At 46.3% G+C, this 25797-nt stretch overlaps 1 protein-coding gene across 1 annotated transcript; it reads right to left on the bottom strand.

Annotated features, from left to right (window-relative positions):
• Window positions 1-931: 931 nt before the first annotated feature.
• TUBB1 (tubulin beta 1 class VI) lies at window positions 932-13567 on the bottom strand. Its single transcript, XM_048498979.1, has 4 exons — window positions 13411-13567; window positions 7543-7651; window positions 4281-4391; window positions 932-2335 (listed from the first exon to the last, which is right to left on the bottom strand). Exons 1-4 carry the CDS (start codon window positions 13465-13467, stop codon window positions 1257-1259), a joined length of 1356 nt encoding a protein of 451 aa, XP_048354936.1. The 5' UTR covers window positions 13468-13567; the 3' UTR covers window positions 932-1256.
• Window positions 13568-25797: the final 12230 nt, after the last annotated feature.

Raw genomic sequence — 25797 nt, 5'->3', positions numbered from 1 at the left:
GCAGGCTCCATGTGTAGGAGTGGGGAAACAAACCTGGTTCATCAGATTAGAGTCCACCTGCTCTTAACCACTACATCACATTGGCCACCATGAGACAAAGGAATGACAACTAGGCCTGGCTCTGATTAGAATTCAGGATGGTTAAATGAATTGTACCATGTTCGGACTCCCTTTGTGTAGCTTTGAAAACTAGATCACCAGAACACCCCACTGGAAGGCTGGTGATGTCATTTCCTGCTTCCCAAAGGCATCTATCTGGCTGTTCACAATTACTGTGTTCTTATGTTCTTATTGTGGAACACTGAGGGCCTCTTGCTTTGATCCAGCAACACATTTTTTTTGTCATTGTTCTCAATGGCAGGTAAAGAGCTGGCCCACAGTTTGCTCTTTCCTGTCAGGGAATTCATTTAAAGTACTAAACAGTGAATTAAACAGTTGCCAAATTGGTCCCTCAGAATCAAAGAACATCTGCAATTCTGCTAATATGGGGGCCAAATAAGGTCCAAGCCACAATGCCTGCCTATCATAATACTCCAAGTGGCAATAATATTGTAGAAATGAAGGTAGGCCAAAGGTTCAGTTAGCGCAGGGAATCAAATCACGGCTTGACCAGAAGAATGAAGTAGAATGGGACCAATTATATGGATCTGAATGCTCTGTTTTGTAGTCAGCAAATGCTAGTTTCTAATATGTTTGAGCAGTAGTCAATATTTCCACGTGTGTATGGCCACCTCTATCCAGCAAAAATCTTTACATCCACACTGTGGTACTCATCCAGTCCCCAGTGAACCAGCCAAGTGTGTCTTTGAATACAGGTAGAGATATACACCTCTCAACAAAGCCATAATGCTGAAAAGGGTATTGTTGTTGTCCATGCCATTGTCGTGTCTCTGGTGAACTGATCAATCAACGTAAGTTTTGGAGCCTGAAACACATATCTATGTCCTTTTAATTCAGCATGTTTATAATTTTTCCAAACTGACTGGCCTTATTATGAATTTGGGGTGGGCACTAAGGTAGAAGAGATCCTAACTGCTTTGACTCATCAGAAGTAGTTAATGAAGCAAAAGTAATATAATCAGTTCTAATTTTTGGAGCCAACAGCATGGTCGGATGGTTTAATGCATAAACAGGATTGCTCCATCCTTTGCTATTACAATATTTGGAGTTCCCTGAAAAACACAGGCCAATTCGGCCTCTTTGCTGATTGCAGACATCATGCATTTCAAAATAGTGTTCTAACATTACAGTTACTTCTAAAATTCTTTTTCTTCTTGGCCGTCTTCCACTTCCACTTCTACCTCCTCGTATTCTTCTACATCTACCGCCGCATCTTGGTATTGCTGGTACTCAGATACCAAGTCATTGGTGTTGCCTTCTGCTTCTGAAAACTCCATCTCATCCATCCCTTCACCGGTATACCAGTGGAGAAATGCTTTCCTCTTGAACATCACCGAGAACTGCTCAGAGACTCTGCTGAAGAGCTGTTGTATGGCTGTGTTATTTCCAATGAAAGTGGCCGCCATCTTCAGGCCACGGGGCGGAATGTCGCACACCGCCACTTTGACGTTGTTGGGGATCCACTCCACAAAATGGCTGCTGTTCTTGGTCTGTATGGACAACAGCTGTTCATCCACCTCCTTGGTGGACATCTGACCTCTGAAGATACATGCCACGGTTAAATACCTCCCGTGGCGTGGGTCACAGGCTGCCATCATGTTCCGGGCATCAAACATCTGTTGGGTGAGCTCTGGAACGGAAAGAGCTCTGTATTGTTGACTCCCTCGGGCTGTTAGCGGAGCGAAGCCTGGCATGAAGAAGTGAAGTCGGGGGAACGGCACCATGTTGACCGCGAGTTTCCTCAAATCTGCATTAAGCTGGCCAGGAAAACGGAGGGAAGTGGTTACTCCGCTCATAGTGAGGGACACTAAATGGTTGAGATCCCCGTAGGTGGGGCTGGAGAGTTTCAGAGTCCTAAAGCATATGTCGTACAGAGCTTCGTTATCAAAGCAGAAGGTTTCATCTGTGTTCTCTATCAGCTGGTGGATGGACAAGATGGCGTTGTACGGCTCCACCACAGTGTCCGATACTTTTGGTGAGGGGACGACACTGAAGGTGTTCATGATCCTATCAGGATATTCTTCTCTGATCTTGTTCATCAGAAGGGTGCCCATTCCGGACCCTGTTCCTCCGCCGAGGGAATGGACGAGCTGGAAACCCTGCAGGCAGTCGCATCCTTCACATTCATTTCTCACAATATCCATGACACTTTCAATCAACTCGGCCCCCTCGGTGTAGTGACCTTTCGCCCAGTTGTTACCCGCACCTGAATTTCCTGTAAAAATAGTTATGGTGAGAGGATAATTATAAGAGACTAATTTGCTGATATTCCAAGTGAATAAAAAGTCATTGGCAAATATTACCATGCACTGGATATTAAAGAAGAAGAAGGAGAAGAAGAAGAAGAGTTGGATTTATATCCCCCCTTTCTCTCCTGTAGGAGACTCAAAGGGACTTACAAACTCCTTTCCCTTCCCCCCTCACAACAAACACCCTGTGAGGTAGGTGGGGCTGAGAGAGCTCAGAAGAACTGTGACTAGCCCAAGGTCACCCAGCTGGTGTGTGTGGGAGTGCACAGGCTAAACTGAATTCCCCAGATAAGCCTCTACAGCTCAGGGCGGCGGCAGAGCGGGGAATCAAACCTGATCCCTCCAGTTTAGAGTACACCTGCTGTTAACCACTACACCACTGCGTAGCCACTGCGTAACCACTACGCCATGAATGGAAACAATTTCTGAGTATCTTACAGAAAAGAGTAACATTAAACAATCTCTTTGGGTTTTTCCACATTCTCATTTTCCTCACTTCTGCTTCTTCGGTGGGGGTGGGGGGATGGGGGTTCGGTTTTGCGCATGGTTGGCTCCCTCTAGGGGCTGATTTGATATCAAACAACTTTAAGTCCAGCATGTCTTTCTAGAAGTTTCAACTGCAGGTTTTTATGCTGGAGGAGCCCAGAAGCACAAAGAGGTAAGCTGCAGTTCTCCAGTCAAATCTCTGCTCCTGACTGAATTCGAGGTTCAGGTCTCCGATATGGAACATGTCAGTTTCAGGTAACGGCATTAGAGTTTGATCTCTCGGCCTTCAACCCTTCCCAGGTCGGTAAAATGAGTACCCAACGTGCTGGAGTTAAAGTGTTGGTGACTGGGGAAGACAATGGCTAACCGTCCCATAAACTGAAGTTGCCTGGTAAACCCAATGATTTGACCTCATCCTGTGTGTTAGTAATGATTCAGCACTTACGCCTTTACCTTTTATGCTGGACTTAAAGTTGTATTATGTCCAATCAACCAATAGAGGGAGCACAACACATGAAGAACTGGGGGGGGGGACCCCAAAGAAACAGGAACTTACAAGCATGGAAACTGAGAATCTGGGAAAGCCCTTTTTCAAATAATACAGGACAGATTACATGTAAGTCAATATTAGAAACCTTCTCCATGACAGTGTGTGAGAATTTTGTAGGATGAGCAGGTTCTAGGTTTCTCACGCTTGTTACCGAAGTCTGGAATTCTATGTTAAAATGGCCAGATTTTGCAACCAGAAAAAGAAAAGATTCTTTGATTATGACAATATTTACAATTATTCTACAGAAATTAAGAGAGGACTATCATATAGCATACTTTCTATGCACAAAAGAAGGGCAGTGGCAAGAGGAAGAGGAAAAGAAACTTGGAGATCTAAAATTTGTAGGGGAGGAAGATATGCCAACTCCTCTGCCTTCAAGACTTTAACAAAAAAAGAGCCTCCATCTTTTCAGACTTTCTATGTACCCATGAGGACTGGAAACATTTTAACTGAGGTTTTTTCTGCATTCTCCATCTCCAAGTCACTGTTTCTTTGGGAGGGGGGAGGAGTGTTCAGATCCACCTGTGTTTTGCTCCCTTCTAGTGGCCGATTCAATATTGAACAAGTTTATATGCCGTTAAAAACCTGCTGTTAAAATCTACAAGGAGACGAGCTGGATATAAACTTGTCCGATGTCAAATCGGCCTCTTAAAGCAGCAAAACTTATGCAGAATTGAATGTCCCCGTCCCCCGAAGAAACAGGAAATGAAAGCAAGGAAACCAAGAATGCAGAAAAATCCTGAGTCTGTAATGTGAAACAGTAACTGTAGCAATTTGCACATTGAAGGTTTATTTCCACGGACCACAACAATGCTGGTTACCAAGAATCTTGTGTCTATCACCCCCTGCTCATGTTATTAACCCACTGCACGTACCGTGAATAAAGTTATCAGGCCGAAAGAGTGGACCAATTTTGCTGGATCTCACGCTGTCCATGGTACCAGGTTCCAGATCCACCAGGATAGCCCGGGGGACATATTTCTGAGCTGCAGCAAAAAGGAAGACCATTCAAAGTTAGAGAATTTGCACACCTAGGATGACTATGCAAGCCCAAACTGAGTTACATGAATCTAAAGTTGCTGACTTCAAAACAGATGCACAGGGATATGAATCTGGTTAGAATTGCATTGTCAGATGGACAGGTCTATTTTGACAACGTAATTTCTCTGTCTGTGCATTTTAATGAAGACACTGAAACCAGGGTGGCGATCACTTGAAGGACTGTGGACAAAGCATGACCTGAGATGTTCTTTGAGCTAGACTGTAAGGCCGGCACTGTAGAAGGCTCACATAGTTTAGGTGGGCAATCTGGTGTTGCACAGGGTTTGGATCTTCTCACACAAAAATACAGACCCTGTGCTTTTCTGTTTGGGGAAAGTTGTGGCCCTGACCTGGAAGAGAACAAGGAGACCATGTTCGAAGCAGATCTCTCTTTGCACACGAAGCTAGCATGGGCGCCATTCAGTTTCACCCCAAAGCCTAAATAATGTAAGCCTGGGGAAATGATTACCTGCTCTTTCCCCCTCCTGGGTTATACTAGAGGCAGACCACAGTTCCATACTCTCTCATACCCAGTGTCTGATATCCAGTTACTGCCCACAGCTGCCCACAGTATATGAAGTTAAGCGCAACTTGTCTGCAGGTCAGATGCACAGCATAGACACAAATCTTGAATGTGACAGGAAGGAAGGAAGGAAGGAAGGAAGGAAGGAAGGAAGGAAGGAAGGAAGGAAGGAAGGAAGGAAGGAAGGAAGGAAGGAAGGAAGGAAGGAAGGAAGGAAGGAAGGAAGGAAGGAGGGGAGGGGGGAGGGAGGGAGGGAGGGAAGGGAGGGAGGGGAGGGAGGGAACGAAGGGACGGACGAACGGACGGACAAACAGACTGAATATTCCTGGTCCTCTCCTCCTGTTGCAGTTTCTCAATCTCCCCAAAATACTTCTCCTCGGAAATGTGGGGTTGTTAACTTCCAGCCGAGGCCTGGAGATCTCCTAGAATTACAATGAATCTCCAGATTGTTTATATAATTCTCTGGAGAAAATGACAGTTTTGGAGGGGTGGGCGTTCTATCCCCTTGAGGTCCCTCCGCATGCCTTGCCCTTCCCAGGCTCCAAACCCAAATCTTCAGAAATTTTGAAAACTGGAGTTGACAAACTTGCACTGATTTCAGTAAACCTTGCCTACTCATCATCCGGATCACAACATGTACGCTGTCAGTTCACGGCTGCAAAATGGCCAAGACGCATAAGGATGTGCCACATTTTCCAGGGCTGATAAGAGGAGAATGTCACGTGCCTCCACAGAGTCACAGTCAACGTGTTTAAAATCCAAGACAAATGATAGGAGGAAACTAATAGAAGTGGTGTAGTGGTTAGCCACTCTTTCAAGGAAAGGGTGATCTTGGGCCAATCACACACTCTCAGCCTCAACCCTGACTAGAATTTGGATAGGAGTCCTTCAAGGAATACCAGGGTTGTGTCGCAGATGGCAAACCACCTCTGGACATCCCTTGCCTTGAAAATCCTGCAGAATCTCCAGAAGTCAATTGTGACTTCAGAGCAAAAAACAAAACTGGGAGTCAGTTTGACCCTTGGGTGGGACTTGCAGATAAACAGCTAACTGGAGCTTTTGGCTTTCCAATGAGTTTAGGGATTTTATTTTCAATTAACATTTTATTGAGGCACTTTCTATGTTCAAATAAAGCAAACCATAACTATGGGGAGAGGGCACCTTTGTATTGCCAGATCTTGCCCGATCTCAGAATCTAGGCAGGGTCAGTACTTTTCATTTCATTTCAATTTATATTTATACCCTGCCCTATCCCAGAAGGCAGTGGTGGGATCCAAAAATTTTAGTAACAGGTTCCTATGGTGGTGAGATTCAAACTGTGGTGTAGCGCCAATGGGGCTGAGCGTGGCACGATGGGGGCGTGGCCAGGCATTCTGGGGCGGGGCATTGCTGGGCAGGGCTGTGGCAAGGATGCAGCCACTGCGCCGGTCCTTGGGCAGGAAACGAATGCACGCAGGCGCAGGCTGCCACGCACACTGGTGTACCTCCTGCTAGACTGCTTCAAGTTCTGCGCACTACTGCTGAGAGGAGGGGCGTAACTACAAGGGCAGGCAAAATCATGTGGCAAAATCACCAATTAGTAACCCCCTCTCGGCACACACAAATAATTAGTAACCTACTCTCGGGAACCTGTGAGAACCTGCTGGATCCCACCTCTACCCAAAGGGCTCAGGGCAGCTAACAACATAATAAACAAATACATCATAACAATACAACACTAATAGAATACATAGGACTAATACATACTTGGAAGAGAGACCACCAAGGAAGACCCTGCAGAGGAAGGCAATGGTAAACGACCTCTGCTTGTCACTTGCCTTGAAAGCCCCTTGCTGGGGTCGATGTAGGTCACCTGAGACTTAGTGGCCTTCAGCTACATAGCTTAAGAATGAGGAAGTAAGATGAGATCCTAGATCTGTGGTGGCGAACCTTTGGCACTCCAGATGTTATAGACTACAATTCCCATCAGCCCCTGCCAATTGGCCATGCTGGCAGGGGCTGATGGGAATTGTAGTCCATGTCATCTGGAGTGCCAAAGGTTCGCCACCACTGTCCTAGATGGATTGGGTTATATCTTTACAGGACTAGTTGTAGTGTTAGGATAGCAAACTATCTATCAGCTTGCACAGAAATCTCTAGTGGGAGGAAATGCTCAAGTTTGACTTGATAGCTTGATGTCTCTGTGTGTAAAATGCTGTCAGTCACAACTGATGTATGGCAAGCCAAGCCGGCAAGGGGCTTTCAAGACAAGTGAGAATCAGAGGTGGTTTGCCATTGCTTTTCTGTGCAGAGTTTTCCTTGGTGGTCTCCCTTCCACGTGCCAACCCTGCTTAGCTTCCAAAATTGAACAAGACCGGGCGATACCATGCTGCCTTATCTCCAGCATGACTAGCCCCGGTCTTACCCATCTTTGTGACTGGCAGATCAATCCATCACTCAATCCATCTCTCATAAATGATTAAGCAAGTGTAGCCGTCATACAAATGACAAAGGGGGTTTCTACTTTTATTCCCTGATGTCACACTTATCCCCTTAAACTCCCCACACAGTGGCCAAAAACCCCATCTACTTACAATAGGCTTCATTGAAATACACGTTGACCCTCTCCAACTGCAGCGATGAGTCACCACGATAGTTTCCGCCAGTATCAATTCCCTGTTCATCGCTTATAACTTCCCAGAACTGAAAGAGGAAATAGAGAACTCAGAATTGGTAAACTGATTTAAAAAATTAAAATGCCACTTTGGAGATGTGTTTAGATTTAAAACATCGTTAGTGGCTCCTTTTCTTCCTTGCAGAACTGAAGGTGGTTTACAATATAAATGTAGTTTTTGAGCCTGCCTAAATGGTGTCTGAATCTCCAAGTCTACGCAGGTATTCATTGGGAATATAGTCAGTCTAAACAATGCAGCAGTTCTAAAGAGTGCGAAATACTTTGCGAAGAGAGTTTATTCTCACAATTGCTCTGTTATCTTAGTGTCGGGCAACTGAAGCAGAGAGCTGGTGACCCTTTCCGCACAGATGCTTTAAAATGTTTCGGGGCAGGAAATAAAGCATTTCCCCCAAAGAGCTCTGCATTATTTTTTTTCCCCAAAACATTTTATTTGCAGTCTCAAGACGTTTTAAATACATCCTCTTTTCTAGCGATTCTTTTGGGTGAAACATTTTTGAAAGGCTTCATTTGTGTGCTGTCCCTTCAAAGTGTCACTTTGTGAATTCACTCCTGGCCTGCAGAAGCCCCTTGCGTTGTTTTTGGAGCATTTCAGAGCCTTTCTGAGATTTGGGGGGGCTTGTTCTTCACAGCATCAACTACAGAAAACTCAGGGAACCGCAGCAGGAGGTTGTGAAGCAGGAAGAAGAAGAAGAAGAAGAAGAAGAAGAAGAAGAAGAAGAAGAAGAAGAAGAAGAAGAAGAAGAAGAAGAAGAAGGAGGAGGAGGAGGAGGAGGAGGAGGAGGAGGAGGAGGAGGAGGAGGAGGAGGAGGAGGAGGAGGAGGAGGAGGAGGAGGAGGAGTTTGGATTTATATCCCCCCTTTCTCTCCTGTAGGAGACTCAAAGGGACTTACAATCTCCTTGCCCTTCCCCCCTCACAGCAAACACCCTGTGAGGTGGGTGGGGCTGAGAGAGCTCCAAGAAGCTGTGACTAGCCCAAGGTCACCCAGCTGGCATGTGTGGGAGTGTACAGGCTAATCTGAATTCCCCAGATAAGCCTCCACAGCTCAGGTGGCAGAGCTGGGAATCAAACCCGGTTCCTCCAGATTAGATACACGAGCTCTTAACCTCCTACCCCACTGCTGCTCCTGATCCTGAAGCACTGATTTGTCTACACCCTAGGGGAAAACAGGGGAAAAACAGAAAACGGCAACCAGGAATTGTTTCAAGGGGGCAAGTGTGAACAAAAGGGGACGGGAATTGAAAATGTTTTAGAAACGTTTTAGGAGATTTGTGTGGAAAAGGCCAGTGACGTGTTCAAAATGACAGTTAATTTCACGGTTGAGCAGGAATTTGAACTCAGATCCTCTGGGTTCAAAGGGGAGATAACCATAAAATAAATAATCAAAGTTCATACAAAAAGAAATACAACATTAACCTACTGGTGCATGTTTCCAAAGCCCTCTGGTGTGGTGGTTAAGAGCAAGTGCACTCTAATCTAGAGAACCGGGTTTGATTCCCCGCTCTGCCACTTGAGCTGCGGAGGCTTATCTGGTGAACCAGATTAGCTTGTGCACTCCAACACATGCTAGCTGGGTGACTTTGGGCTAGTTACAGTTTTTTAGAGCTCTCTCAGTCCCACCCACCTCACAGGGTGTTTGTTGGGAGGGGGGGAAAAGAGAAGGAGATTGTAAGCCCCTTTGAGTCTCTTTACAGCAGAGAAAGGGGAGGATATAAATCCATACTGTTATTATTATTATTATTATTATTTATTTATTTATTTATTTATTTATTTATTTATTTCAGTTATAACCTACCGTTCTCCCTAGTTGGAACCCAAAATAGCTTACATTGTTCTCTATTTTTCCTCACAACAACCTAATGAAGTAGGTTAAGCAGACAGTGTATGACTGGCTTCCATGGCTGAGTAGGGATTTGAGTGGGTTCAGTCTGACACTAACCACTACGCCACACTGACTCAAACTGGCAACCTTTTCCCACTGGATGCTATAGTTGTTTTGATATGTGTTTGCTAGCTGCCTCCCGTACTGAACAATTTAAATAATAAATGGCAATGGCTGGCCAGATCTGAGATTAAATGCTTGCATAAGATTGTCTACCAGCGAAGGTATACAAAGCAGCAGTGGCGTAGGAGGTTAAGAGCTCGTGTATCTAATCTGGAGGAACCGGGTTTGATTCCCAGCTCTGCTGCCTGAGCTGTGGAGGCTTATCTGGGGAATTCAGATTAGCCTGTACACTCCCACACACGCCAGCTGGGTGACCTCGGGCTAGTCACAGCTTCTCGGAGCTCTCTCAGCCCCACCCACCTCACAGGGTGTTTGTTGTGAGGGGGGAAGGGCAAGGAGATTGTAAGCCCCTTTGAGTCTCCTGCAGGAGAGAAAGGGGGGATATAAATCCAAACTCTTCTTCTTCTTCTTTAGGTACAGGGCTGTGAAATCCAAGCAGGGAAATTACTGGAGATTTGGGGTGTGGAGCCTGGTTAAGGGGGGGTGGGATTGTAGGTGAGAGAACCTTCAGCAGGATATAATGCTATAGAGTCCATCCTCCAAATAAGTCATTTTCTCCAGAACTGACCTCTGCAGTTCCTGCATTGCCTCTTTCAGATGGGAATGTAGTAATAAAAACAGGAATAGAGAAGAGTGTCTTCAAATGGTTCCTCAGAAAACCAACCACAATAAAGGCTGAAAAGCAGTTTGCATATATTCTACCAAGAAAGCCATAATTGGTAGCCGGTTCCCGGCAATTGTTCAGCAGCTAACATGTGCTTGTACATTTTCCCAAGAGGTAAAATAGTACATTCAGAGGAAGTGGCAATTTAAATCAAGGACATGGCACTGGGGGCGGGGGGGGGATTCCCTTCCCCCACCCTCCGCATTGCTACTGCTTTCAAAGCGGGAGCTCCCTCTTGCTGCTTTTACTTGGTATAAACAAAACAGAAAGGTAATTGCAGCCAGTCAAAGATTTCCGGCATCTTACGGTTCTTGACAATCATGTGGCTGTCTTACACATCAGTGCACGCTAGTGTGTACATGTTTCCTTCCTACATCTGTGTATACAAAAAATGATGTGTCAATCACCCCTGCAGGGAACCTGCCAGACACACTTTTAGCTGAAAACCGAGAGTGGCACGGAGCAGAAGGGAAAATGCCGAATCGAGTCCCCAAAGAGGGTGACGCTTATCTCTTCTTCACACATTGACTTCCAACTCTGCAGGCTCTTTATCTGGGAAAGCCAAAGTGACTGGGTTAAAACAGTTACACACCCTTTCTGTTGCCATCAGCATTTTCATGTTAAAGGACTCCTCCTGTCTTTACTTCACTGTTCATTTGTCCATGAAATATTTGCATTTCCTTGGATCCTGAAGTATAAGAAGGACCGGCTTTCATCTAAACCAGTGTTCTGTTTCCCAGAACAGTGAGCCCACCTGCCTTTGGATGCAGGATGATAGAATCATAGACCCCAAGGACCATCAGGTCCAACCCCCTGTGATGCAGGAACACATGATCAAAGCACTCCTGGCAGGTGACCATCCAGCCTCTCTTTAAAAACCTCCAAAGAAGGAGACTCCACCACCACCGAGGTAGTGCATTCCACTGTCGAACAGCCCTTACTGTCAGGAAGTTTTTCCTGATGTTTAGGTGGAATCTCTTTTCCTTCACCTTGAACCCATTACTCCTGATCCTAGTCTCTGGAGCAGCAGAAAACAAGCTTGCTCCCTCTCCAACATGACATCCCTTAAAATACATAAACATGGCTATCATGTCACCTCTTAACCTTCTCTTCACCAAATTAAACATATCCAGCTCCCTAAGTCTCTCCTCGTAGGGTATGGACTCCAGACTTTTTACCATTTTGGTTGCCTTCCTCTGGACCTGTTCCAGCTTGTCAATATCCTTCTTGAATTGCGGTGCCCAGAACTGTACACAATATTCCATGTCAGGTCTAACTGATGCAGAATAGAAAGGTACGATTACATCCCTCGATCTAGACACTAGACTCCTATTGATACAGCCCAGAATTGCATTGGCTTTCTTGTCATCTTCTCTTTGTCGCAGCTCAGACTTAAAAGTATATTTCTTCTGTATATGGAGGTTTGCTGTCATCATTACTAGCCACTGATGGGCTGGCCATCCCCAATTTAACCTGTTTATTTTCCTGCTAAGAAAACCTAAATATTGCAGCCTTGATATGCAGTTCTACACTAACGTTACTGAATATAAGTGATATTCAGGACAAATTTTCTAATGATACAGATGGCATAAGACCCTTTGGGCAGGTTATCTTGCTAACCCACCATTCCCTTTCTCAGAGTCTAGGATAACTAGTAAAACATGTTTGTGGATGAACAGTACAGCTTCTTTGTCCCTGTTATATTGGAAAACTCAGATTCAAATCCCCACTCTGCCATGGAAGCTTATGGTGACCTTGCCAGTGACAAACACTCAACCTAACCTACCTCGCAGGATTGTTGTGAGGGTACAGTTGAGGAGCTGTTTTGGGTCCCCACTGGGTCCTCCCCAATTTAACTGGCGAGAAAGGTGGGATACACTGCTACATGAATAAAATAAAAATAAATAAATCTCATATCTCTTATTTGAACCTGGTCATCCTTCCTTTTGTAACCTGCCTTGAGTTCCAGTAGGAAAGGAGGACTATAAACAAACAAGCAAATAAATCAAAGACTTATCTGGATGAACAAGCTTGGAAAACATTTTTTAGGAAACACAGAATGTCTCACCTAAAGCTAGGAAACATGCTTTCAACAAGAAGAAGAAGAAGAAGAAGAAGAAGAAGAAGAGGAGGAGGAGGAGGAGGAGGAGGAGGAGGAGGAGGATTTATATCCCCCCTTTCTCTCCTGTAGGAGACTCAAAGAGGCTTACAATCTCCTTGCCCTTCCCCCCTCACAACAAACACCCTGTGAGGTAGGTGGGGCTGAGAGAGCTCCGAGAAGGTGCCAGACTAGCCTGCTGGGTCACCCAGCTGGAAAGGCGTGTGTGGGAGTGCACAGGCTAATCTGAATTCCCCAGATAAGTCTCCACAGCTCAGGCGGCAGAGCTGGGAATCAAACCCGGTTCCTCCAGATTAGATACACGAGCTCTTAACCTCCTACGCCACTGCTGCTCTAACCGATGCAGAATAGAAAGGTACGATTACATCAAGGACACAATATAAGGGATCGGAACATCACCCATCAGATAGAAGATTCATTTCATTAAGTGCAATTTTTGTGAGGTTGTTTTGTTGTGCTATGTGCCTGCACCTGGGCAGTCTTCTAAGGGAAAAGTTGGTTGCTCCAGTTTGCTAAGAACCTTCAATTTGCAACAGCACAGTACATTTTGGGCCAGTGTTACTTCTCCTAATTCCTGATGGGTAGCCCTGTAGGTCCATAGCAGCAGAACAAAAGAGGAGCTCGGTAGCGTCTTAAAAGACCAACAATACTGATTCCACTTCATCTGATGCGTCTGGAATGAAGTCTGTTAGCCCTTAAGGTGCCACCAGACTTCCATTTTATTTTGTTATTGTTAACTACGATACTGAAGTAGCATGCAGCATTTGCACCTTAGCACTCTCTTAACACTCTTACAGTGTTTCCAATTTGCTCTGATGCCGAATATTCTAAGCTGATTTGATTTTCATTGATACTGCAACAGCTACACAGGACAAACTTGGGTGGAAACTTGACTCCGCGCTGCCTAAATTCCAGTTCAAGTCAGTCATTAGGAACGTCACAGTGGTTTTGTTTGCAAGCGGTTTTGAAAGCAGTCCCTACCTTTGCTCCAATTTGGTTCCCACACTGGCCGATCTGTATGTGCACAATTTCACGCATTTTTGCACAGAATCCAGCCGCAGAGGTCCACCCTGGTATGCCCAGACGTGCTTTCTGTAATGAGTTCTGGTTCTTGCTGTGTCAACTGCAGCCACTCCTATCATATGCAAAATGTGTGCATTGGTAGCAGTGTCTTCCACTCGCACACACAACCTCAAGGGGAGTTGCTGGTGCCTCCCCTTTTGCTGAGTGGCAAGAGCTCTGATACCACGTTCACAAGAAACTCCCCAAATGCGAAGGCTTCCCTGTAGAGGAGCAGCAGTGGCGTAGGAGGTTAAGAGCTCGTGTATCTAATCTGGAGGAACCGGGTTTGATTCCCAGCTCTGCTGCCTGAGCTGTGGAGGCTTATCTGGGGGGAATTCAGGATTAGCCTGTACACTCCCACACGCCAGCTGGGTGACCTGGCTGGGCTAGTCACAGCTTCTCGGAGCTCTCTCAGCCCCACCCACCTCACAGGGTGTTTGTTGTGAGGGGGGAAGGGCAAGGAGATTGTCAGCCCCTTTGAGTCTCCTACAGGAGAGAAAGGGGGGATATAAATCCAAACTCTTCTTCTTCTTCTTCTAGAGTCACCAGCCTTGTTTCTTGCCCATGACATGCACTCAGACTGTCCCACCAAGATTCCATTACGTTCTGATGATAAATTGCAACAGGTAGTCATAGTTGTATATGTTCAATTAACTTGACAGTGCTACAAGAGAGCTTGGCAGTTACAATATCTCCCTCTCCCCAGTGATCTGTGTTGGAAGAGAAGGACTTTACACTGTCTCCTGCCTCAACCCACAGAGGGAGTTTTACTAGATAGCCAGTGGCTAGATAGGGACCTAGGGATTGACACCTTTATCATGCTGGCTCTATCCTTTGATGTTAGATTGCTACTCTCAGGGACTTCCTACCTTCTTTCTGCCTTCTTCTCAGACTTCTCCATCTACTTTCACTATGCCTAGAGGGAGGATGGGTGCTCCGTGCACCCACCTCCATCCATCCAGCTAGAACAGAATAGATTAGTGAACCTATCTTTCTCCCTTTCTACCCAGAATGGCGTTCACTAATAAATACTCTTTTTATTAGATTAGAAACTACAAACAACTCTGACTTTCTTTTGCATCAAAGTTCACTCACAAGCTCACACACACGGGCGCATGCGCAGATAAGCTTTCACTGTGTTCCGCCTCTGTGCGCTCTGCTCGATGTGCAACGGGAAAACACACTACGAGGTGCTGTTTCTCCCTACGATCTGAATAGTAGGGTAGTATTTACATCACTGGCGTAATGCCCATTGGGCAAGGTGGGCAGCTGCCCAGGGCATCACCTTGTGGGGGGCATCAAAATGCTGGGTTCGTTTTTGGGTATTTTAGTGGTTTTCCATTTTTGGCCTGCAGGGGGCGCAGCTTTTAGGCTAGCGGCACCAAAATTTCAGCGTATCATCAGGAGACTGCCCTTATGCTACCCCCCAGGTTTGGTGAGGTTTGGTTCAGGGAGTCCAAAGTTATGGACTCCCAAAGGGGGTGCCCCTATCCCCATTGTTTCCAATGGGAGCTAATAGGGGATGGGGGCTACAGTTTTGAGGGTCCATAACTTTGGCCCCCCCGAACCAAACTGCACCAAACTTGGGGGGTATCATTAGGGCAGTCTCCTGATGAGACCCTGAAAGTTTTGAGACTGTGCCTTCAGAAATGTGCCCCCCACAGCTTGCAACCCCCATTGACAGCAATGCAGAAAACTCAATGCAGAACAAAGATTCTTGGGCAAATTTCTAGGATGTTCCTGCAGGGGGTTCATTTTTGGATGTATTGGCACCCCCCTAGTTTGGTGCAGTTTAGTTTAGGGGGTCCAAAGTTATGGACCCTCAAAGGGTAGCCCCCATCTCCTTAGCAAAGAATGGGGGACGGGACACCCCCTTTGAGGGTCCATAACTTTGGACCCCCTAAACCAAACTGCACCAAACTTTGGGGGTAACATAAGGACAGTTTCCAGATGATACCCTAAAATGTTGGTGCCGATACATCAACAAATGCGCCCCCTGCAGGAACATCCCAGATATTTGCCCAAGAATCTTTGTTCTGCATTGAGTTTTCTGTATTGCTGTCCATGGGGGTTGCAGGCTGCGGGGGGGGGGGGGGGGGTACATTTCTGAAGGCACAGTCTCAAAACTTTCAGGGTCTCATCAAGAGACTGCCCTGATGATACCCCCCAGGTTTGGTGCAGGGGGGCCAAAGTTATGGACCCTCAAAACTGTAGCCCCCATCTCCTATTAGCTCCCATGGGAAACAATGGGGATAGGGGCACCCCCTTTGGGAGTCCATAACTTTGGACTCCTTGAACCAAACCTGGGGAGTAGCATAAGGAAAGTCGTCTGATGATATGCTGAAATTGTGGTGCTGATATGTCTAAAAATGCACCCCCTGCAGGCACCAATATCCTGGTGCAAAAAAAATGGTCGTGGTGGAGTGGCTGCCCACGGCGGGGCCCAGGGCTACAGTTTGCCCAGGGCTGCCTCGTTACGCCCCTGATTTACATGATGAAGGCCCAACCTGGGTGGCTCAGGCTAGCCCAATTGAATCAGATCACAGAAGCTAAGCATGATTGGCCCTGGTCAGTAGTTGGATGGGGGACCACCAAGGAAGTCCAGGCCTGCTAAACTGAGCCTCTGTTCAGCTCTTGACCTGAGAACCTTATGTGGTCACTGTAAGTTGGTTGCAACTTGAGGGAATTTTCCATCGCCATTTACTCACTTGGACCTCCACACAGACTCTGTCTGCTCTTAAACAAATGCTGATGTTGACTATGTCCTAACCCTAATCCCCTCCCCCAAAAAACCACACTGAAAATCTTCTGCAGAGAGGGAGGTTTTGCTATCTCTGAGCACCATGTGTTACTGCTCCCTTGGCCTGTAGGAGACTAAGGCACCTTTCGACCATGCAAAATAATGCGTTTTCAAATCACTTTCACAACTGTTTGCAAGTGGATTTTGCTATTCCGCACAGCTTCAAAGAGCACTGAAAGCAGTTTGAAAGTGCATTATTCTGCATGTGCGGAATGAGCCTAAGATTACCCCTTGAGGTGTATTTATTTATTTACTTACTTACTTGCTTACTAACTATCAATAGTCAGAAGAGTTCCCCATTTGACAAGACAACTTTGTACTTCTCAGATGTTATTTTCCAGCCCACAGAGAAATCATATCCTTTGCACAATGGAGCTAGACTAGAGGCTCTAATGCAGAATTCTCAGCACCGATGGTGGACAAAATGGCCATCAAGTCACAGTTGGCTTATGGCAGAGGTCTTCAAACTATGGCCCTCCAGATGTTCATGGACTACAATTCCCATCAGCCCCTGCCAGCATGGCCAAGTGGTGGGCTCATGGGAATTGTAGTCTCTGAACATCTGGAGGGCCATAGTTTGAAGACCCCTGGCTTATGGTGACCTTTTAGGGTTTTCAAAGCAATAGACATTCAGAGATAAGTTTGCCATTGCCTGCTTCTGTGGAGCAACCCTGAACTTCTTTGGTGGTTTCCCATTCAAGCACTAACCACATCTAACTCTGCTTAGCCGAGATTCTAGAGAGTTCAGAACGAGTCTATTTGAAGAATAAACTCCCAAATGACAGAAGTTCTGCCCAAAAGCTGAAGATCTGAAAGGACATGGTATGATGCACAATAGAGTTACCAATCTCCAGGTAAGACCTGGAAATTTTCCAGAATTATAACTGATCTCCAGACCACGGAGATCAACTCTCTTGGAGAAAATGGCTGCTTTGGAGGGTGGCCTTTGTGGCATCATATCCTGTTGAGACCTCTCCCCAGACTCCACCCCCAAACCACCAGGAAGTTCCCAACCTGGAGATGGCAATCCTAACTCTTTGGATGTATACCCTCCATAGAGGATCCTACTGGAGTTTCAGACATCTCAGAATATAACTGTGCTGCATTATGTTGGTGGATCTTAATAAATGACATGATACAGCTTTTCTTTCACGACAATGACGTTGCTGTTACAAACCTGGCCCTGTTTGTAGCCTCATCTCTTGGACAGAGCTTTGATTTCACTTTGCACTTAAAACGTGCCACCTGATTAGGTGACTTTTTTGTCACAAGCTTGGGTTGTGATTTGGTACGCTGACTTTCCCCAGCTTCAGGAGATATTCCCTATCATTTCCACAATCACATCTTGTTCTTGTGATAAAACAGAATTAAATACCTGAAAGGTCCAGAAAAAAGCATGCAAGACTTCTCGTTCTCAAAGGTGAAAAATGGTTTTGTGGGACCAGTGGTGGGATCCAAAAATTTTAATAACAGGTTCCAATGGTGGTGGGATTCAAACAGTGGCGCCGCCGCACACACGCACCTCCAGTCCCTATTGGGCAGGGAGGTTGCTTTAGTAACCCCTTCTCGGCACTCAGAAAAAATTAGTAACCACTTCTAGAGAAGTGGTGAGAACTGGTTGGATCCCACCTCTGTGTGGGACCCATTTGGATGATTTACGTGCAATACAATATAATGTAGGCTATTATGGACCCTTAACATATTTTGATTATTTTAATCTGTAATAAATAAATATGCTATTTTTATATATATATAATTTGGAGCCCTGTGTGCATTTTTCTTGACCTTTTGGGTACTTCATTCTTGTGTTATGAGGTTAAGTTTTGTTCCCCTGCCTTGTTTGCACTTGTGACAAAACAGCCTTTTTGGGCTCTCAGCAAAACACAGCAAGTGCCTCATCGACGCAAAGTCATGCCTATTAGGCATTGTGTGTATGGGATAACTACTCTGCAAAAGTCACAAATATGATTTTTCTGCCTTTATTTCTGTTCAAAGGCCACTCTTTTATATAAAGAACAACCCCCTCCCCCAGCAGCTCTTAGCCACAATATCCTTTCAATAAAACTTACTTTCCCTTCCTCAGTCTTGGCTTGTGTGTTGCTTGCTGATAAGGAACACCAGCTCCCTCACAGAGTTTGCTGTTGTAGGGTGTGTGTGAGGATAGGGTGCGTGAGAGACAGCTTCACCGTAAACATGTTTCCTTTCAAATGATATTACATCCAGGCAGGAACAAACGGTCTTGAGAAGACTACTAAGGAAGAACATGACAGAGGCTTCAAAATTATGACCAATAGGGAGATTAGATTCTTGCTTCCTGTGTTATAAAACTCAGGGCACCTCACAAGAATCTCCGAAGCAGAGTTAGCACATTTCTAAACCCACTGACTTCAACTCTGTCTGAGATTTCTAGTCACATTAACTGGTGGGTAAATTGATCTATCATGTGTGTTTTTATCCTGCTCTTCCTCAAAGAACTTATCCCCTCTTCCAGCATGTCCTTACAACAAAACTGAGGAAGAGTGACTTGCCTGAAATCACTATAGAGCTTCATAAGAGAATGGAGATTTGAACCCAGATCTTCCAGAGCATGGAGATTTATGGAGGAGAAGTCGATCTATGGCTACCAATCTTGATCCTCCTTGATCTGAGATTGCAAATGCCTTAGCAGACCAGGTGCTCGGGAGCAGCAGCAGCAGCAGCAGGCCATTGCTTTCACATCCTGCATGTGAGCTCCCAAAGGCACCTGGTGGGCCACTGCGAGTAGCAGAGTGCTGGACTAGATGGACTCTGGTCTGATCCAGCAGGCTAGTTCTTATGTTCTTATGAGTTGCTTTGAAATATCTTTCTATCCTTGAGATGTGAAGGAGGTTGAGAAAACCAGTACTGGGATGCTTGTTTAAGGATTTATTTGAAGAATATTTGGGTACCTTTCAGAATCCACTTCAAGTGGTCTGAGCGAGCACAGTCAAAGAAGCGCCAACTTATAAATCAAGCAAAGCTTCCCCAGACTAGTTTGCTGCTCTCTTGTTGCTCTCTGTAGTGTTGACACCAAATGGTTGTTATTGGCGCTGCCTTGGAAAATAAGCACTGTCTTGTAGTCTCGTCTAAATATGTGTGGGGTTCTTGGAAGATCTGACTATGGGAACAGAACTGGCAAAGCACACTGGTTCTCATTGCTTGGTATTAGCGCTTTTAAGACAAGCTCTCAAGGGTGTACAACGCCGAGAAAAGCTGAACTTATACTCTTGTGTGTGAACATAACAGTATTGAAGCATAGTTAAAGCTTTCACGAACAGCTTATCCTTATGAGCCTTTACCCCTAACTGAGGAGCAGCAGTGGCGTAGGAGGTTAAGAGCTTGTGTATATAATCTGGAGTTTGATTCCCAGCTCTGCCACCTGAGCTGTGGAGGCTTATCTGGGGAATTCAGATTAGCCTGTACACTCCCACACACGCCAGCTGGGTGACCTTGGGCTAGTCACAGCTTCTCGGAGCTCTCTCAGCCCCACCTACCTCACAGGGTGTTTGTTGTGAGGGGGGAAGGGCAAGGAGATTGTAAGCCCCTTTGAGTCTCCTGCAGGAGAGAAAAGGGGGATATAAATCCAAACTCCTCCTCCTGCTCCTGCTCCTGCTCCTGCTCCTGCTCCTGCTCCTGCTCCTGCTCCTGCTCCTCCTCCTCCTCCTTCTCCTTCTTCTTCTTCTTCTTCTTCTTCTTCTTCTTCTTCTTCTTCTTCTTCTTCTTCTTCTTCTTCTTCTTCTTCTTCTTCTTCTTCTTCTTCTTCACCCCTAGCTGGGTTGCTGCATATCTCTGTCATTTAGCTCTTGAACTGTTTCCAGATGCTATTCCAGAGGTGGGCTAAGAGTTCCCTATTATTGGAATCTCTTCCCAGAAATTCAGCACATATCCTTTGAAACAATGGGCTGAATCCAAAGGTGCCCTCATGAAAGGCCTTGTTTTTGTCTTTGGGACAACCCAGTGATCTGGAGCCCATCTATAGTGAGAAAGACAAAAACACTTTCCATACATTTCCAGAACAGAAATGAACAGGAGATATCCTCAGCAGCAAAACAGGACTTCACTTTTCGGGCTGTTGTGGGTTTTCCGGGCTGTGACTGTGGTCTGGTAGTTTTTCCTCTCAATGTTTTGGTGGTTTCTCTATTTTTATCTTCTGGCTTTTTTTATCTTCTGTTAAAAGCACAAGTTGTTCAGAAATTTATATTCCCGCTGGACTCTCATAATATCCCCAAATTCCAAAATAAAAGGGGAGTTCCCACCCCGCATTCAAATGTGTATTTTGTCAGAAACTCATAGAAGAGGCAGAATACCACAATAGGGGAAGGGAGGGGCTGGCTAAAAAGAAGAAAGGTGAAGACATGAACTTCTGTTCCTCTTTGGTCTGTTGCAGGTTACAGGTATTTAGTCTGAGTAACAGCTCGAGATCTGACACAAGCCAAAGGGGTTTTAGCCAGTGGTGAAATCCAAAAATTTTAGTAACAGGTTCCCATGGTGGTGGGATTCAAACTGCGGCATAGCGCCAGTGGGGCTGGGTGGGGCAAGACGGGGGCGTGGCCAGGCATTCTGGGGGCAGGGCATTCCTGGGCAGGGCTGTGGCAAGGACACAGCCACTGCGCCGGTCCTTGGGTGGGAAACGAATGCACGCAGGCGCAGGCTGCCAAGCACGCCGGTGCCCCTCCTACTAGACTGCTTAAAGTTCTGCGCACTACTGCTGAGAGTAGAGGCGTAACTAAGGCAAAGATCACGTGGCAAAATCACCAATTAGTAACCCCCTCTCGGCACACACAAATATTTAGTAACCTAATCTCGGGAACCTGTGAGAACCTGCTGGATCCCACCTCTGGTTTTAGCCCACAACTTATCACCCATGACCCTTAAATCAGTCAAACTAGTGAAGCCTGAACCAGTCCTGCATACTAAAGCATTACGCTGCAGTGTCTTCATTTGTCTGTTAGATTAAAGTGTAATTTTGCATTTATTTTATAGGCCACTTTGAGTTCCCAAGGGTAGGAGACAAGTGGTGTAAAAGCATAAATAAATATTCAGAGGCCAGGTGAAAGCACAACGCACAAGCTCAAAATTTGATTCAAATCAAATTCTTTATTGCAGTCAAAGACCAGCACATAATAACACAAACTGAGAAGTGCACTTATACACAGTCGGTGACCGTTTACTAAAAGGTCAACTCGCGAAAAAGCAAGTAGTAGATAAAATACATTTGATTATGTCAAAAGATTAAAAAGGTAATATAACTACACTTGTAAAGTGCCTGTGCAGTCTTGCTAAAACCTATAGTGACATTACTAGAAAACTCCGGCCTCCGACCATATCTTCTAAGGATCACAGTTTCTTCAGTCTTTCCTTCCCTAAACTATTCAACTGGCAGATGTCTCTTATTGTGTTTGTAGATTTAAGAATAAAAACGGTGTAATTTTCTGGTCCCTACCTGTCAATATGTAGGCCAGGACATCTTTGTAGTTTAGGCCTATTAGACCTGTCATGGCTGGGCTGAGGATTTCCTTTCGGGGCTTTTCAAAAGTGGGACATCTAAATAACATGTGTTCTAATGTATCTATTTCACCTAGAGGGCAGGGGCAGAGCCTCTTTTCATAAGGGATTTTCTTGTATTTCCCCTCTAACAGCGAGGAGGGAAGAGAATCACATCTGGCCAATGAGAAAGCTCTTCTTGTGTTGCTGTTTTCAAGGAAAAACAGATAGGGTGCTGTTGTTACTTGCCATCTTAGGTGTTCCGGTGCAATGTACTTAGGTGTTTTTAGGAGATCTGTTTGTCTCTCAATATCAAAAATTCTCTGCTTGACCTGTATACGGGCCCTATCAGCTCCCATGGCTATTGGATTTGATTCTGCAAGGTGTTTTATTGTATGAGATCTTTTTAACAAGGAGATCAGGAGAACGTGTACAAGGCTCCGCCATTTTTTAAATGGCAGCCCTAAAAGAAACAATACCTTAGGAGTCACCTACTGATCCAGTGAACTGCAGGGCTGATTAGGAATTCGAACTCGGATCTCAGGGGTCCACTTACAACACTTTGCTTACTGGAATACACCAGATTCATACCTCATGTTCAAGGGCTGAAAAGGGCCACAAAGTAACCTCTACCATAAAATTCTAGGCTGAAGTCGTGTCAGGCTGCAAAACCTGCCAGCCATTTCCCACTAACATTGTATAGCCTGACTACCCGCTCTCCAAGGCAGTGGTCTGTCCAATTATACTCCAGCTCAAAAGCTTTCCCTCTCTGTCCCAGTTCACTGGCAGGAGACTACAGCTTCTCTACTGAAGATGTACTTTACAATGTTACAGGTGAAAACAGAGGTGGCCTGAATATCCTAATGCTCACCCTGCAACCTTTTCCAGCCACCAAAACCAGGAAACACATAGCAGAACATTCAGTGGTGGGATCCAAAAATTTTAGTAACAGTTTCCCATGGTGGTGGGGCTGGGCCAATGGGGCTGGGCAGGGCACGACGGGGGCGTGGCCAGGCATTCCTGGGGCGGGGCATTCCTGGGCGGGGCTGTGGCAAGGACGCAGCCGCTACGCCGGTCCTTGGGCGGGAAACGAATGCACGCAGGCGCAGGCTACCACGCACGCCGGTGCACCTCCTGCTAGACTGCTTCAAGTTCTACGCGCTACTGCTGAGAGGAGGGGCGTAACTAAGGCAAAAATCACGTGGCAAAATCACCAATTAGTAACCCCCTCTCGGCACACACAAATAATTAGTAACCTACTCTCGGGAACCTGCGAGAACCTGCTAGATCCCACCACTGAGAACATTCCAGTCTCCTTGCTTCATGCTCAGTTCAGTTGCGGAGCAAGCCAGATAATTCTCCCCCAACTAATTTAACAGCCCAGAAGGTGGTTGTTATGGGTTTTCCAGACTCAGGGGCGGGGCATGGTCTGGTAGTTTTTGCTCCAAATGTTTTTTGCACATCTATGGCTTACCAGACATGTCATGGTAAGATATGTTTCTCTCCGTAACATCATGACATCCCTCCAAAGATGCCAGCTATACATTCGGGTGAAACATTAAGAGCAAAGACCACAGCCACGCAGCCCAGAAAACCCACAACAGTCAGTTGATTCCAGCCTTCAACAATACATAGCCCAGAAGGTGCAAGCATCCACAAAACAAACACACGACTGCAAGAAACCAGGGGAAAGAGGTTAGGCCTTGAAAACGACAGCACTGGCAATTTAAATGAAACACCCAATCTATATAATACTTTCATTAGAACCATTCTACCAACCCAATGACACATAACAGTGTGAAAGTACTCCATTTCCCTCCAACTTTTTATCAGGCCAGATGTTACAGAGTAAAGAAGGGGGGACAGATTTTTTTATGTTGTTATGATCTTAAGACATTCTCCTTTCTTCATTTGGAATATTTCTACATCACCTTTTCAGAGTCTTGCTCAAGGCAGCTTACGGACAAAAACCACAAAATTAAAAACAAGCCATTGGTCAGCAGCATAAATGCTACTGGCACACGGCCATACAACCCAGAAAACCCACAACATCCTAATTTCTCCCAGTGTTCCCAATCTCAATCTAAATTCAAGGTCAATAGCACCGAGAGACTGACAAGGTTGTTTGGGTACAAGCTTTCTGGTGTCAAAACTCCCTTCAAGAGTCGCCAAAGTGAGTTTTGACTCTGGACAGCTGATCTCCAAAAAAACCTAGTTGATATCCAAGATGGACCTGTACTCAAATCTGGCTGCTGTACTGCAGACCAACACAGCTACCACCTGCCACTAATCAACAAATAGTTTTGACCCTCCACATCTGACCCAAAGCGGGATTACTATAGGGAGTGTGTACAAAGGGTGTCACCTTCCCAAAACCAGGGAGAGTGGACATACTATGAGGACAGCAACTGCCCACAGATATTGCATCATTGCCCACAGAGAATGTGTCACAGCCCACAGGGAAAAATGGAAACCACGCTTGCCCATAGAGCAGGGGTCCCCAAACTTTTTAAACAGGGGGCCAGTTCACTGTCCCTCAGACTGTTGGAGGGCTGGACTAAAAAAAACTATGAACAAATTCCTATGCACAAATGATTGTAAAATGTTTGATTTCACCTTTCAGCCTTTCTGTCATGGTCTATTTTTAGAACAGTGACAAAAGTATGTCAAGAACAGGGTGGACTCCAAATATTGTTGGGGAGGCTGTGGAATACCTTCCCCTGTAAAAAAAAGCAGAACTTTCCCACTGAAGCATTCCATCTAACCCAGGATCAGGTATCTTCCTGGGTTCTTTTCTCCCCAGCAGCCAGCCAGCGATTCACCAACCTGGCTGATGCCAATGGGAGTGAGGCGGAACAGAAAGCCTGAGAGCAACACATGGAGTAGCCGAGAGGGAAGGGCGGAGCAGGAGTTGCCAAATGAAGGTTTCCAACTCTGAGTCAGAAAATTCATGGAGATTTGGGGGTGCAATCTGAGAAAGGCAGGGTTTGGGGTGGGGAGCCCACCGTCCAAAGTAGTCATTTTCTCTAGGAATTGATCTCTGTCACCTGGAGGTCCACTGTAATTCTGGGACATCTCCAGGTCTCCCCTAGAGGTTGGCTACTCTTACATAGAGGTAGTATCCACAAATATGTCTCCTGCCTGTGATCAGCAATGTTTAGAAAGCAGCAACTCCAGTCACAGAAAAAGAGCAGACCTGTGGGCATTGCCTTGTTGCATAGGCTGGTTGGGGAGAAAGGAGCCCAGGAGCCCAAGGGAGCCGATCCGGCAGACCCCAAAGGCCGCGGGTATCTCCAGGGCTCTGTTTTCCCTCCAGCAGACCCAACAGTCAAAGCTACGGAGACCCGTTTGCCGCCTACCAGCCGGTCCCGCAGGGTGGAGGGTGGGGATCGCCCTGCTTGCTTTCCGCTGGCCTTGTTGGCAGGGGCACTGAGCAGAGGTGTGTGGCCCCATTCACAGGTTGTGGGGGGGCCTGAAGGCAGACACGCGACTGCAAGCACAACAACCCAGTGGGAAACCCTCCCATGCGAGCCCTGCAGAAGCAGATGGCGAGACCCTGCCAGTTCTCGGGAAGCGCCGCGGGCTGGGGAATCCAGGTGGATTCAGTGCCCTGTTCGCTCAAGCAGTCGTGGGTGACTGTGTGTTTTGGGGAGCGCGACATCTGTTGCCCCAGCCTCGAGATAGAAAGCCTGCCCCGACTGGGCCTCAGGGTCGTCCTGGGCATCCAGGGACAGGAAATCCACACCCGCTTTGCTTCTCTCCCTGCCGACTGAAGAGGAGTCGCCCTCTTCGCTCCCCTGATCCTTCGTGCTGGTGGTAAGGCGGGCGAGCCCCTTGCGCCAGAGGAGCCGATTCCTCCTCTCCCTCGAGCCCCCACTGCACGTGAATGGAGCCATCGCCGCCATGCCTGGCGGGCCAGATAAATGCCTTCAGGGGGCCACATTTGGCCCCCGGGCCGTAGTTTGGGGACCCCTGCCATAGAGAATAATACTTGCCCATATGGT

Source organism: Sphaerodactylus townsendi, linkage group LG05 (assembly GCF_021028975.2).
Source record: "Sphaerodactylus townsendi isolate TG3544 linkage group LG05, MPM_Stown_v2.3, whole genome shotgun sequence".
NCBI lineage: Eukaryota > Metazoa > Chordata > Lepidosauria > Squamata > Sphaerodactylidae > Sphaerodactylus > Sphaerodactylus townsendi.
The sequence above is the reverse complement of the archived record's forward strand: the minus strand, read 5'-3'. Positions and strand labels throughout refer to the sequence as shown.